The sequence below is a fragment of the Cyprinodon variegatus genome, unplaced genomic scaffold (assembly GCF_000732505.1).
Source record: "Cyprinodon variegatus isolate N-32 unplaced genomic scaffold, C_variegatus-1.0 Scaffold970, whole genome shotgun sequence".
NCBI classification, from domain to species: Eukaryota; Metazoa; Chordata; class Actinopteri; order Cyprinodontiformes; family Cyprinodontidae; genus Cyprinodon; species Cyprinodon variegatus.
This window is the reverse complement of record NW_015151423.1, coordinates 247,689-263,636: the sequence shown is the minus strand read 5'-3', so window position 1 is coordinate 263,636 and position 15,948 is coordinate 247,689. Positions and strand designations below refer to the sequence as shown.

The window sequence follows — 15,948 nt, the reverse complement described above, 5'->3', positions numbered from 1 at the left end:
TTCCCGACCTCAAACGTTGTGGGCGGGACTAAGTTCGGAATGGCACCCAGGCTAGTGCTAAGAAGTACAATCAACTACAATCCATCGATTGAGCTTAAAACTGTTAATTTTGCATTGTTTCCCATCTGAATAAAAGTTAACATAAACATTTTCCATCAGTTTTTGCTACCGCAATACCAAATGCATTTATTTAACAGATTTTTACAGGACTTTTCCAGAGGTGCCAGTAAATGTTGGAAATCCTGATAAATATTTAAAAAACAGCAATTAAAAAAAGAAAATTCAGTCTATTTTATACTATTCTACATCAAATATAACTCTTACATTATAAGATTAAGATTCATGTAGAAACATGTAGCAGTCAAGTAGCAGTCTTATTCAGAAAGTTGACATATGAACAAATTTGTTTTGTAAATCCGCAATTCATCACACCTGCTTGTCTGTATATAAATTGTGAGCGTAGTCCCATTTTTTACATATTTTATTCAATATTAGAATCCAAATAAATCATTACACATTGGTGAGGCTGAATATTACTTTACATGCTATAAAATACAACGAGAATGCACAAACAGCCCAGCACGTTATAGTCCATTGCAGAAAACAGTGACAAAAATGCACAACAAAATAGAGACTATTATTATGCATCCATTTTCAAACAGATCCGTGTAAATTGTTCATTTATATATCGAGACACTTAGGTGTTTGTAGATTGTGGTATACTTCAATGTTTGTGTTACTGACGCAGCCAAACAGCTGACACGGGATAGACGGACCCTCTGTGATCAGGTGACCTTCTCAGTGGGAGGGAGTCACTGTAAATGACAGCTGGTCACAGAGAACACACACACCTGAGGCGCCGCCGGGACGCACAGCACACTCACACAACAGTTCTCCGGCACTTTACAAGACATTTACTGCAAAGGCAGAACAGCACACACAGAAACCCACAGACGTTGAGCACAGACTCCGTGACGGACCGGAGGCGAGGCATGACGGGACTTGGCAGAGCGACACGGAATGTTTGGATCGTTTTCCTTTGACTGTGAAACCATCAAGCCACTTAGTCGTCCGAGTCCTCCTGGGGGAGACAAAAGGAAAAAGAGGTTTTCCTGTGGCTCTGTCACACAAACAAATGTGATATGATCCCTTTACTCCATACTAATGTCACATCTGAGACACAGGAGCTGGTCTAGAAACAACCCGCCCATTTATATGATTTATTAATGACCTCTGACTGCTGTCAAACAGGGCTGAAAGTCATCCTGTGGTCATGACAGAAAAATGTCTCAGACATACATTTACTTTCTGTCTTTATCATTAATCAACACATCTCTGTTAAAATTCTTATTATGGGTATACAAAGTAAAATAATGAAAAAAAAAAAACAATTTTATTATATAATCCTCTACCAGTTTCTGTATGATTGATAAACCCATTAGCACTTGAAAAAGTAATCATCACCATTATACTGTTGCAATACCACAAATGACTGCAGGATAAATCCTAAAGATGTGCTTTACTTCTTTGTATTGCGTGTAGTAGGCCAAGTCACAGTTTTACCTCTGTAGGTTCAGTGAAGTCAGTATCGATTGGTGACTCCACTGCATCGGGTACCGCTGTGACATCCTCACCCTGGAGAGCAAGACAGAAATGTATTTTACCTCCAGATTCAACACCTTCTCCCTTTACCTTTTATATACTTTCTCTGATTGACTATGTATAGGAGATACTATGCGTAGAGTTAGTTTTTCACCCCTCATCTCGTTTTCTTTCGGCAACATATTTGAAGAATATACTTATTTGAGAAAATGTGATTCCTATACATGTTTACTGGGTCTTCTACATACTTCTCTTGGTATAACTACTTTGCGTTTTGTTTTGCTTTTCTTTTTCACTATTCTCTCTTTTGTCAGTTTATTTGATTTTTTTTTAGATATTGCAAAAACTGTTTTATATCCTCCTAACCCTGCTTTAAACTTCTTTACAACTCTGTCCCCGACATTTCTTCTGTTGTTTGGTCTTCTGAATGTTCTCCAATGTTTTCTCTAGAACATCAGAGCATCCAAAAAAGGCAACAAACTGGTTGCATTGCATCTTATTTAATTTTATATGCATCCTACAAAAGGATTTAGACAAAATATTTAAACTACTTATTTTCAGGAAGTTGTATGATGATTTTTCTAGTGCTTAACCCTTTATAGGACATTCAGTGAAAGACTTTAATTGTCCAAGTAATTTTCTCTTAAAATAAGCCATTTTCTTTTCTTGAATTGAGCAGGTAAGTGAGACACTTTGCAATGGAATAAGAAAAATTACGTTTAAAATAAGGGGAAAAGTGCAGTCTCCTATTTCAAGTGCATAATATCAAATAATCTTATTTAAAGGATAAAAATGCTCCATCCACTGGGATATTTTCTTATTTACCTACTCAAATTAAGGGTAAATACACTTATTTTAAGACATTTTCACTAATTTTTAGATATTTTTTTGTAGTGTGTTATTGGAATCCAGGACAAGACCTTATTATCTTTGTAACATTAAAAAAATATGGATATTTTGATGGCAAAAATGAATGTCAATGTAATAACAAGAAAGGCCAGCTTGCCCGAATATATATATATAAAAAAATAACAAAAGTGCTTCTATAAGAAATTCATGAAAAACACTCTGAGAGTAAAAGAAACACATTATTTTTTTTTTTAGGTACAATATAACCTTAGAGGCTTATTAACCCTTTAGCTTTACTTTCTAACTTTTCATTTATCTTTTATTCTTTTTTCCAACTTAATTTACAGTAGGTAATATATCATTCAAGGGCTCATCTAATTGGTCTAATGCCAAATCAAAATGCACAGCCATGTAGCAGTATCCTTGTCGAATGGCTGGATATAGATCTTGTGCTTCTAGACCTCACTGAGAGACGGGGGGCTCCATTTCTAAGGGGAATGCAAGTGATCAAAATGAGTTACTTGTCCTATGAAGGGTTAAAATCCCTGCAAAATAAGAATAAAAAACTATGCAGTAAATACTCAGGTAAGGAACAGTATTAGCCTCTATTCTTAAAAAAATCAAAAGGGTAAATTATATTTAAAACACTGTTTTTTAGTCTCCTCTGCATTCAGCTGATAAACCCTTTTCAAAGGACAGCTTTAAAAAAGCTATCTGCAATTGGTCTTAGCCCCAAAGCCCAATTGCATTTAGGAAGAAGGCAATGGACAGTACGGATATGTTTATTTTGTCTAATCTAAAAAAGTATATCATTCATCTCAAACTAAAAGTTGATCAGCTAAAAGCTGAGCTCCATTTAAGATAAGGTTCCTACACCTGTAAACACAGTAGTACACAGTTGTTGTCTGCATAACTGGTATCAAACAAAACACATTTACTTTAGAACATAATCAAAATAAAAGCAATAAAAAAACAACAACAAACAACTATAAAATTGTGTTTAAACTTAAACACAAAACTATTCTCTATCACAACAGCCATTATGTTTGTTAGTATTCTTGAAACAGGAGGATGAGTTTTAACACAGATGGAAAATGGACGTCTCTCTGGCCTTGATTAAACTGTGCCCATGGCCTGACTTTCCATAATGGAGGTTTTTCACCTTCTCCTCATCCTGTTGCATCTATAACCAGCCAACAAACCTGTATTCTGCTGAAACAGTTCTCTGCTGGTAAATAAAGTCCATTTTGGTTAAAATATTAAGATCGCACAACCTTGTCTGAATCAACTCTGTAGGCGTAAACTCACTAATTATGTAAAACATTTGGTTTTCTTTTTGCTCTTTTGTTTCAGCCTGGTTGTTTTCTGTAACATCTGTGTATTTCTCTGTCCTTGTACCTTTCCAGTCACTCTGTAACTGGATGAGTCACAGGCAGCTGATGAATTGGTAAAACACTGGATGAGAAGATTAATCTGGACAACACGTCGCAAATGCTTGTCTGTGGCTGTCTTTATCTGTCTGAGTGTCTCAGGAGAGGCGCTGAAGGACTTTTTCCACCTGGCATTCATTTTTAAATAGAATCAATATTAATGATGTTTAATGACTCTGAGCCGCATGGGAACGTTTGTTAAATGAGGACAATCTGCTGCCATCTATATGCCAGTCTTTTGCTAAAAGGAATCAGGTTATAATCTTTTCCGATCCAAAAGGTTTCTTCTTCTTATCCGACCTCTAAATCAGCGCAGATGCATTATTATCTGTCTATTGATCTGTCATTTCACCTTCTCCCACTCAATGATGCATTTTTTTTCACCTGTTTTGTTGATACTAATAAAACAAGCAATGTTATAGATTAAACAAAGCAGCTGTATTAGGTAAAGCTGAAGCTTTCGAATTGTACATCTTAATGGGGCACATCTCTGCTTACTGAAACCTGTGAAGACACAGTTAAAGAGACGTGAGCGTTTGGAGTCACGAATTGCTGTCATGAATTCCCCTGTGCCTTGGCGCTAATTAGGGAACTAAAGATTTACCATCACAACAAACAATAAAAACCGTGTTTGTGTTCCCTGGGAAGCGTATGTTTCCTGCAGCTGAAAAACAAGTGAGTATTTACAGCCAAATTAAGCTCACCAATAGGGATAGTATTTGTTTTACTGTTTCATTAATAAAGGTGGGAAAAAAAATTTATTAATTAAAAAATTTGTGATAAGTTTGAGGAGATCAACATTTTTATAGTTTAAGACTCACAAAAGTCTGTTTTTAGTTGGTCTGTTAACTTCAGATTAAATAAAAACCCAATGTGTTTACTACAAGGTATAAGGTCTCATAGATTAAGGCCCAACATATCCCCAATTGGCCCCTAAACACTTCCCCTAAGCACTAACCCTCGGTTAGTGTGTTCCTGCGGAGGGTTTGCTACATAAAGGGCCGTCCCAAACCACATAGTGGGTTGGACAAGGGGAGAGTTAAATAGAGAGCCCTAAAATAGAGAGTCTGCTTCATTGCAGTGTGGATTGCAATGGGTGTAATGGCGAACTATATTAAAATATAGGTTTAACCTATATTAAAATATAAGTTCGGCTGGTTTGCAGCATCTTCATCACATTGATAGAAAATCACAAGATAGGAAAAAGAAAAAAAGACGTCATAAATTCCCCAAAAGGAAAGGTCTTATTTGACTGTAGAAAGTTATATTTAATAAAGGGGAAAATGTTCGACGTCACGTAGACCTTTGCCACACAGCCACAGCCATGCACATGGGGCGCCACTGTGTTTCCATAGCAACAAAGTGATGGTTTAGGGTTGGGCCTTGCATTTTCAGAAATTAACTAATCAAATGATGCCATTATCCATAACACATCGTTCAAATATTTGCATGTATATAAGAAATCTTAAAAAAAAAAACAAAAACAAAAAAAACAGCTAAATAAATAAAAGAAAAAACACCCACAAATAAAACCTTCATACAGTAAGTCAGGAAAGTGTCATGAATTTACATTGGAATGTTAGCTAAGATGTTGGTAGAGGTTTTTTTTTCCTGTTTTTCTCATTTTGCCACACCAAGAATGAAAGATTACAGAACAATTAACAGAAATATTGCTGAGCTAATTTAGGCTGCACTGGTTCTGTGGAATTCACATTAAAGACCACAGGAGGAAATCTATAAAAGCCAAGTAGACATGGTAATATGAGCAATAAAGCCCTAAATGTAACAAGTGAAGATTATGTAAAGACATTCAATACAAACATTCATAAATATAACAATGAGAGCTGGAAATTAGATATTCTATACATATGAAATCATATACACGAGTTTTACATAAGAACTATGACAAGATGTAATTGAATAGACAGAATAAAATGTAATTAATGTCCCTGTTCTGCTTAGTAAACTGTAACAATAATGTATAAACTCAAAAAAAATTAAAACAAAGGGCTAATTTCTTTCCTTTTGTTACTTTTGAAATCAATTTATATCTTACCAAAAAAAAATAAAAAATAATTCTCACTATGGGTTCATATTTGCCATAAACCAAAGTTTTATGTTTCTTTAGTGAGTCTGCATCTAGCAGTGTGCTCATATAATGCAAAATGTTTGGCTAAACTCTTTGTTCATATCGTTAAATTGAAGAAAAAAAAAAAGTGTTAATGATTTTTTTATGCCTTTAATTTATCAAAAAGACACCTTTGATTTTTATCATCTGCATCTTTAGAGTCAAACGGAGACACAATAAAGAAGAGAAGTCCCTTTCACAGAGATGAAAGTAGCATAATTTCTCATGTTTGACTTGAGTCTGAACAGAAAACTTTTTGCTACGATAAACGGCCTTAGCCTTCCCTTCCCCTTTAGACAAAGGCCAGACTGATGGAGGGTGCCGGGTAGCTACCAGCATGTAACAGCCTTCATTTCAGGTGAGAAAGACACGACAACAGACATGAAAAATGATGACAAATGACTCAAGGGCGATGCGCCATCTTTAACACAGTGAAGACTTAGTTTGGAGCTCCAACATGAAATGGAGGAAAGCATTGTGCTGCTGCCTCAGGGTAGCTTTAAATTAACTGGTATATCTGTACGCAGACAGTGCACTGATATAAATGTAAATCACTATTGAACTTGAAGCTCCTCATATTCTGCTGTAGATATTAAACATATTTAAATCATGTTTAAATAACACAAACATGTACAATATACTGAAAGCATTTATTCATGTTCTTCAATTATTTTTTGAATTCCTCAAACAATGACAGGTTGCCAGTCTTTCAACAAATCCCTTAATTAAGTTTCCTCACTACCAATATTTCTCAGTTAACAGTTAGTGTTGTTACAACAAAGTGAGAGTGATGGGAACAACACTAATTCAGGCACAAACTGATAGACTACATATCATCACACAATAGGGGCAGAAGGTGCTGAGGCACATAATGTCGAGAGTCAATAGCTTCAGACCTCCAAATATATCTTTCATAGTGATTTCATACCAGCTATCTGTAATGCGCTACAGTCCAGTTTCTGAAATGAATCACAATGCTGTTAGCCCATCTCAGACCAAGGAAGAGACCCTACAGAACCCTACGCTGGTGTGGTTATAACTGGCAGGGTTTCATGGGGTTTATTTGAAACTTGGAGCAATTTGGTTGCAGTGTGAATTGATTCCGGTCCCAGGAAAATAAAACCAGTAAAATGATGAAAGAGCAGCAAACTTGAGTAAGAGAAGAGGAAGATATACAGAGTAAATGCATAATGCTGAATATGAAATAGTTTAAAAAGGTCTTATGGTGTTATGATCTTGCCGTTGATGATTAGCCTGATTACTCATTTCATTCACCTGTCTAACTCTGTCCAATTTGTTGTTACTGTTCATCTTATCCACCTGCTCTTGTCTCTATTTAACCTGTCTGCTCTCAGTCATCAGTCAGAGCCTTTGATCAGAGTTCTCTGGTGTAACTGTTTGTGCTTTGATTGCCTGTTCCTGACCCGTTTTGCCTTTGTACCCCTGAGCCTGCCGGTTCCTGTTCTGATTTGTTTGCCTGACTTGTTTTTGGACTTCTGCTGGATTCTGTCTGTTATCCTGTTGTCCTAACCTGGAGCTGTTTCCCGTCACCGACCTGGTTTTCCCTTAGAAAACTCTTCGGACCTCGAATCATCTGGTTCTGAATACTGAGCACGTGTTCGACACTGGCTTTGCCGTGTGCCCAGATCTGGTCTCCTGCTGCGTCTTGTTGTCAACCTGAACGGCTGGAATCAACCTCGTTTTCTGAGCACGGACTGAACTATAAAACCAGGTTAGTGACTTACACATTCCAACATGAATGAGCAACTTTCAGAACAAATCCTCTTTCAGTCGATCTTGTATAAAATTTAATGTGGAAAAGTTTCCCTGAATCTACTTCGGGTCAGAAGTTCCTGCGCTGTTTGGCAGATGTGACATCAAGCACGTCCATGTTAAACCTAGCCAACAAATCAAATATTCAAGATGGATTTTGTGGATACTCTGAAGCGACTGGCAATCAGCTCTTCTTTAGAGCTTCAACTTCAATCTTTGTCAACTTCATGTTCTACATCTTCTATTTTTAATTTAAAAAAATGCTTGTCTGTGCAATGCTCCTTCATTGTAGCTCACAGCCATATCTACTCTGTGAATAAATTTTGCTATATGAATGAAAACAAAAGTTCAGATTTATCAACTTCATTCATGAAGGTGAGGCACCAACTTTGTCTAAAAATTGCACCGTTCACATCCCTAAATTTACCACCATTGTCTCTCCCAGCTTCACTCCACTTTGCGTCGATCCAAAACTTCAGCATATAGATTACAACGGATTCCTTAGCTCCAAATGTGAAATTCGCATTCCGTGTGTAAGTTTCTTTATAATGTAGCTCATAGGTACACTAAGAAGTATGCACAGGTCGCTCAATAAAAGCCTTTCATAAATACAGAAGTTATTGTGTGAATTTTGAAATGGTTTAAACGTTTTTACTCTTTTATTTGCATAAGATATTTTAATGCGATGTACTTACAGTGGGTAAGTATACTGAATGCAAAGAAACGAAATTGGTTGCCTATTTAGGTGCAGTAATGTTAAATCATTGTTTGATCAACTAGTTATGTATACTGGCCAGTAATTGACCTACTATCTAAATCATCTAACTAATACTCTCACTAATCACCTGTTCATCTATTTGATATTGCTATCTGTATAAAAGACATCAGTCTACAGCCTGAAAGAGTCAGACTCCAAACTCAGTCCTGGCCAAGAATAAAAATAAGAAGAAAATTATAATTCTGCACCAGAGTGAGAAGAGTGAATCTACTGTACAATAGTATAACAGGTTGGTGTCAATAATTCAACCATGGGAGCAATTGTAAGAAAATGGAATACATACAAGGCCATTAATAATCTCCCTCAATTTAAGCTCTCATCCTGTGGGGTCAAGATGATCATGAGAACAGTGAGCAAAAATCCCAGAACCCCAGAGGGGCCTGATGAGTGGCCTGCAAGGAGCTGGGAGCAAAGTTCCAAAGGCTACCATTAGTTACAGACTGCGCCAAGAGGGATTCAAATCCTACAGTCCCAGGCATGTCCCCCTGCCAAAGCTAGTACATGTTCAGGTCTGTCTGAGAGTATGGACGATCCAGAAAATTTGGGGAAAATATCATGTGAAACCAAGATAGAACTTTTTTTGCACAAACTCAACGTATGTTTGGAGGAATAAGAATGCTGATATGCATCCCAAAAGCACCATATGTACTGTAAAGCATGGGAGTGAAAACATCATGCTTCTGGGCTGTTTTTCTGCAAATGGGGACAGGATAACTGATCTGCTGCATCATTAAATCTGCCCAAAGTCTTTTCTTTTAGACTTTCAGCTATTATTAAGTCTGCGCAGAGCCTGCTTCCAGCCTGTCAGCCATGATTCAGTCTGCTCAAAGGCTGCTTTCAGCCTTTCAGTCATCATTGAGTCTGCTCGAAGTCTTCTTTCAGCCTTTCAGTCATCATTAGGTCTACTCAGAGCCTGCTTCCAGCCTGTCAGCCATAATTCAGTCTGCTCAAATTCTTCTTTCAGCCTTTCAGTCATCATTAAGTCTGCTCAAAGCCTGCTTTCAGCCTTTAGTCATCATCTGCCTTCTTAGGTCTGATACCGGACAGTTCAGCCTGTCACCAATTGTTTCTGCCTTTACCGGTCTCTCCAAACATACTACCGGTCTGACCTGCCAACATTCATTAACATTCATTAAAATTATTTTAATTAAAGTTTTGAAATGCTCACTTTGGGGCTAGCTTAATCATGGGTTCTCAGAGGTCCACATGTGATGTTTACAGTTAAGCGTAGCTGGATGTAGTGTAATTTAGGGACTATTAGTTGTGTACATTCTAATAAGCATACTAATGCAGACAAGGATTAGGGCTTAGAGGAAAGAGCCGCTGTATTGCAATCAAAAAGGTCCAATTCCTGTTTCCTCATGTCAAAATGATCAAGTATTAATGTATGAATATGTACTTATTGGAGAGAGAAATTGAATGAACATTACTATATTTTAAGCTATTTGAGTAGCCATTATGACCAAAAAAGCCCTATATAACCTCAGTCTGTTTACCATCATAGATAACACACATAGTCCAAAAATAATAATCCTCCCATTTTGAAATAGATTTTTCAGTTATGCCCGTACACACTAAAAGTAAAAAAAACAGTGTGAGAGCATATTCAGTTTGGTTTGTGATCATACCATGTACCTGTTGTCTTTAATAATGCGAAGAACAGTTCAAGGATACAGATAAAGTTTAAACTGGAGATACAACTGAAAACTAATGCAACTTAATAAAACCAGCCCTTTATGGTACGTACGTCAACGGTTGTGTCAAAATATTAAAGTCATGTCTGCCGGTAAAAATAACAATTTTATACTTAATATAACAATGCAAATTTTGAATAGAGATTAAAGACTCTTTTTCAAAAAGTATATAAAAGATACTGTAATTTTAATAGCTTAAATTAACATATATTTCGTATATAAACTCTCACAATACCTTTATGAATATTTTAACCTAATGTTATTTATTTCTTGAACTATGCTCTTACGAAATCTCTAATATTTCCTGAGTAAGTAGTGACAAAGCTTCATTAAATTAAAGGCAAAACCTTTAAAAAAATGGAACAAGAGTCGTAATCAGACAGCATGAGTTAAGTTTTTGACTAACAAAATGTATTTTAAAAAAACTTTCTATTCAACATTAGATGAAAATAGTTTTTTTTTATTTTTACTTGTTTGGCTGGATCCTTCTTGACCAATCCAGTGGCAGCAGCGATGTTGCCCGCTCCTTCCACAGTTTTCTGGGCCACAGCCGTAACCCCGGTAACCACAGCTCCACCCATATGAGACACTCCAGACACAGTTTTTCCAGCAACTGCAGGGACAAAAGGAAAGAAAGAAGAACAGAGGGGAGTCTGTATTATTTTAGTCTGCAGACCACTGAGGATTGCAAACAGGAAGATTTACAGCAACGTTATTGGAGTAATCTGAGCAGCGGAGCTAATCTGATGGAAAGAACTAATTTTTGATATCATGTTTAAAATCAAGTCATTCCTAAATCATTTTTTGCTGAGTTGCAAACAGATTGAGAAAGGTCCACGTGTAATTGAATCAGCTAACCTAATCTCATGAAGAGCCTTGGGTCATTTCTGTACAGAGAGGGAAGGCAAACAAATATGTCCTCTGGTGGACTAATCACCTTTGATGGACGGTTTCAATCAAAACAAAGGCTACAGGTGAACTCATAAGGCGTTCACTGATCAACCAGTGTTATACAGCGTCGTTAATCAAGAGCAGAAGGCTTACTGGGCATAATCATGGCCTGTGTAGATCTCTCCAAAGCAGATTATCGGATTATTTAATGCAGACTGCTGACATTATGCCATTGTGTATTTATCTTGCAGTCACTCACTTGCTTTGCATTAGAAATGAAAAGACAAGCAGTTTTCCAGGGTCCCTACTGCACAACCAGTGAGGTTGGCCTGGCTCTGCTCCAGTTTTTATGTGAGAAATAGAACAACAAAGCCTGCAGGGAGTCATTCAGGTGTAGTGGTGAATTAGGCAGTAGAATATGACACTTACCCCACAGGGTAACAATAATCTGGCCTGTTAACCACCTGAGGTTTGAGTGAGGCACCATCACTTTACTCTTCACTCATGTGAAAGATCTGCAGAGTTAAAAACTAGTCCCCTGTCTCTGAAAGTAGGCCTGGGTTGGTATGATATCCTTTCTGAACAAGTATTAAAGATACCATGAAACAAAAAATATAAAACAGAAAGCACTGATTTAATTTTTTTATTTAAAACAAAAACAACAATTATTCCTTTTGCTGCAAAGACAGGGCTGGAGTCAGAAGGATGAGGGCCTCCAGATTAAATCCAGTTTTTGGAACAAATTTATAGGTCATGGGTCACCTTTTTATAATTCATGCACCAAATTAAATTCTTATGAAATGTTTGGTCCCTTTTGACATCCGGAGACAATATAACTTATTGATTTTTATAAATTCATTTGTTTTTAATAGTAAACACAATCAAATTTGAACAAATTGCAGATTTAAACTATTCTACTTTGCAGAATATGTGCATTGGGTACAATAATACTGCCATTTAACTTTAAAAAAGGAACAATGAAGCATAACAATGATCATAAGTTTACTAATACATATATATATATAGATAGATAAGTAGATAGATAGATAGATTTTTATAGCTTTTTTATTTCGTTGTAGTTCTTTTAGAAAGCTATACTGTGAGAAAACATATAAGTCACATGTAGTTTTTGAACAGCATGTGGAATAAGGTTCATATCAACATTAAGGTTCTTTGTCCTTGCTCGCATCAATTTTTAAATTAGAAGTAGTCATTGAGCTCCTCTTCCAAAAAATGCCCAATATCAAAAAGACATTATATTTAGAAAAGACAAAACGGCACCGAAAATCTTAGTGTGCCGGTTCTGTGTGGTGGGAGGTTATACGTTGGTGCAGTTGTTGATTGGCAGCAAGAAGGTCTCAGATTCACATCTTAGTCTGGGGTCTATCTGCATGTAGTTTGTTCTCCCTACATATGCATTGGTTTTCAGAGTGCTTGGTTTAAAAGCAATAGCTTCACATTATCCAAAAATTGTTAATAAAAAATAAAAAACAAAAACAAGCAAAAGATATGGACAATTCCCAGCTACTAAACTCACAGGGTCACAGGCTACTGCCCTAATAAGTCTTTTCCAGGGTCTGTCTGTCTGATTATACTTTAACATCTGGATAATATTCATCTATAATTCAAGTATTCTGTGGGATCCTGTCAGAGATGCTTTCAAAGAGACAAATTTTTCTTTCCTTCTCCCACAAAAAAAAAAAAAAGTAACTGGCTTCTAAAGTCAGCTGACTGGCAGGGTGCAGCATCAGGTTTGGGGTGGGGTAGCATTGCACTACTCTTATTAACGAAGTCAGAAAAAATGCCTGTTCACAACATATTTTAGGGAATCTAATTGAATACATTAATGTAAGAGCTGGATGGTAAGTTGGCATGATTTCAACACATTCGTAACCAGTCAGGAGGACCTAATGTGGCCCTAAAGTTTAAACTGCCACAAAAAACACATACATTTATATATGTTGGTTCCCCTGGATAATGTGTTAAAACAATATATTAAATTGGTTCAAAATCATCAAATCGAGGCCCTATATATAAACAAACAATACTCTGAACCAAATCACATTAGACATAAACAGGAACTAGCCTCAAACTCATGTTCCACACCAAATTTCTTTCTTTGCTGTGTTTGAGTTGCATTGGTTTCAACAGGCACGGCTTGGTACTTTTTTTTTTGCTCTGCTGATCACATTTCTAGCAATGGTGCTGCCATTATATGGAACATCTTGGAAAGGACAGGTTCAAAACTGTGGTTGCGGACCTCAAACTGATTTCTAAGATAAAATCAATCAATCTATGACGTTTTTCATGTGTAAAAAACAAACAAACAACAAAACTGGTCTAGATGGAGCATCAAAAATCGCCCAGATACCTGAAACACAATCAAGTCTGGTATCAAGTATTTAAACGTGAATACGTGAAAACGTGATGGTGGAAGAATAATCATAATCTGATTAATAAAAAAAGCTGTTACCTGAGGAGACCCCATCCTTTGTTTTATTTCCTGAAAGAAGCAAGGCCCAAAATGTTACACAGTATATACACTGATACACCTAATAATCACAATATTGTTATAATGAGAATAATGCTGTGATTTTTTTTAAAGTAGTAATTTTCTTATAATAAATCAGATGATTTCCTGAAACCCACCGACATACATAACCCCATCCTTAGTCATCTCAGCCGCTCCAGTCACTCCCTGCTTGGTTTTCTCTGCAGCTGCCACGACCCCATCCTTGGCTTTAGAGAAACCCTTCATCAGCGCGTCCATGGCGGCTCGGTTCGGCTCCCAGAAAACACGCACCCAGCTGCAGAACATGAGACGCATGATGAGGATGAACCGAAACAATAGTGTTAAAACACAGAAAATGATGCCACCGCCCCGCCTCTGTTTTTTATTGTAAGCTGAGCTGCCACATAGGAGCAGCTTTGGAGTAAATCCCACCTGTAGGAATGAATGGAAACCTGTGAATGGATTTACTATTAATGCACAGGAAATGGAGAAAACTGACCAATTATCATATTCTTTCCCTTTAATTAACGATATTTTTTCCGGAGAAGAGAGGAGAAGTGTTTTACGCACCTGTTTGCTTCAACTTCCTTTAAGCCCGCGGTGTGATGGGTCTCCCCGGATGGCAACGGAGCGTCTATCCCCCCAAAGAGTAAAATAAAACCGATTTTACTGTCAGCAAACTTCAGCTGCTCGGACGGACAGAGAAGACTCTCCACAGGTCCGTTTGACAGACGCCTCCCACGCCACGGAGAGATGGAGAAAGCGCGATTGATCAGCCTCTCTCTCTCTCATACACACACATAACACGCACAACACATGGATTACGTAGCTGTTTCTATACGTGGGTTGTCCACGGTGAGTGGGAGCAGAAACAACCCTTTTAATGTCATCTGTGGCTCAACTACCAATTAGGCTGTTGGCAGTGTAATTACTAAAAACAACAGAGCTCAGCTGTTCTCTCTTCCCACATGTGACTAAGATCTTAACTACAGCTGCAAAGCAGGTTGATGACTATAGGGTGCCCAGGGGCGGAGCTAGATGGGGGCCCAGGGGTGGGCATGGCCACCCTAAAGCCTGGAGTACACTGTGCGATTTTTTTCAATCCTTGCATGCATCTGCTGCTCACACTGTACGACTAAACGCAGGGTTTAGTCGTACAGTGTGAGCAGCAGTTCACGATTTATGTTTGGCCCGACGCTCTGATGCGATCTATCTGCTCACGATTTATGTTTGGCCCGACGCTCTGATGCGATCTATCTGCTCACAATTTATGTTTGGCCCGACGCTCTGATGCGATCTATCTGCTCACAATTTATGTTTGGCCCGACGCTCTGATGCGATCTACCTGCTCACGATTTATGCCCGACACTCTGATGTGTATCTGCTCACACTGTACGACTAAACGCTGCATTTCACTCATTGCATCCCTGCAAAACTGCTGTGTTTACATCTGAGAGGAGGAATAAAAAGAAGAATCCTTGTTTGCGCATGCGCCCTGAGCGATTTGCCCACGACAGTCGGGAGAAAATCAAACATGTTTGAAAGTCGGCCCGATCGAAAGATCGTCGCATGATCGTCGCATGACGACACATCTCAAATGGTACAATTGGTACAAATTAAATCAATACAAATATATAAAAACTACATATTGTATATTAAAAGTAGTTCAAATACAATCAATCGCCATAGGCAACACTAAATAGGGATGTTTTAAACCTGGACTTAAGCAAGGGTTGAGGCTTAGTTTACATCCTCACTGAGGGTATTCTAGACCTTGGCTGCAGGATACTGAAACGCAGCCTCACCATGTTTAGTGGTGACTCTAGGGACCACCAGGAGAACCCTCTCTAAGGATCTCACGCCCTAAAGTTGTCCATATGTCTGTACTTTGGTGCTAAACCATGACAAGACACAAGTAGAGCTGTTTTAAAGTCTATTCTCTGAGCCACAGGAAGCCAGATGGTGGCAGAGTACCTAAAATAGTACTTAAGTAAGAGTAGCACTACTTCATCATATTTTTTACTCAAGAAAAATAAAAAAGTACAATGTTGTAAAACTACTCCTAAAAGTACATTTAAAAAAAAAAAGTTAGTCAAGTAAATGTAATGTAACTAGTTACTACCTAGCCTCGTGAGACCATCCTGATCTCGCAAGCTTTCAAGTTTTCACTCGCAGATCAGTCTGGAGACTCTCCGTTAAAGAAAATTTGGAGTTGTTCACCAAACGAACGTCCAATCAGCGTTGGCTTTGAGGCGGGTTGAGGTGTGACGCAACGAGAAGCGCGACAGTTC

At 37.7% G+C, this 15,948-nt stretch overlaps 1 protein-coding gene across 1 annotated transcript; it reads right to left on the bottom strand.

Moving 5' to 3' along the window:
- Positions 1 to 230: 230 nt before the first annotated feature.
- Positions 231 to 14,597, bottom strand: LOC107100427 (alpha-synuclein-like). The gene is made up of 6 exons (XM_015398887.1): positions 14,228 to 14,597; positions 13,795 to 13,952; positions 13,619 to 13,648; positions 10,725 to 10,867; positions 1,564 to 1,635; positions 231 to 1,081 (listed from the first exon to the last, which is right to left on the bottom strand). Exons 2-6 carry the CDS (start codon positions 13,913 to 13,915, stop codon positions 1,064 to 1,066), a joined length of 384 nt encoding a protein of 127 aa, XP_015254373.1. The 5' UTR covers positions 13,916 to 13,952; positions 14,228 to 14,597; the 3' UTR covers positions 231 to 1,063.
- Positions 14,598 to 15,948: the final 1,351 nt, after the last annotated feature.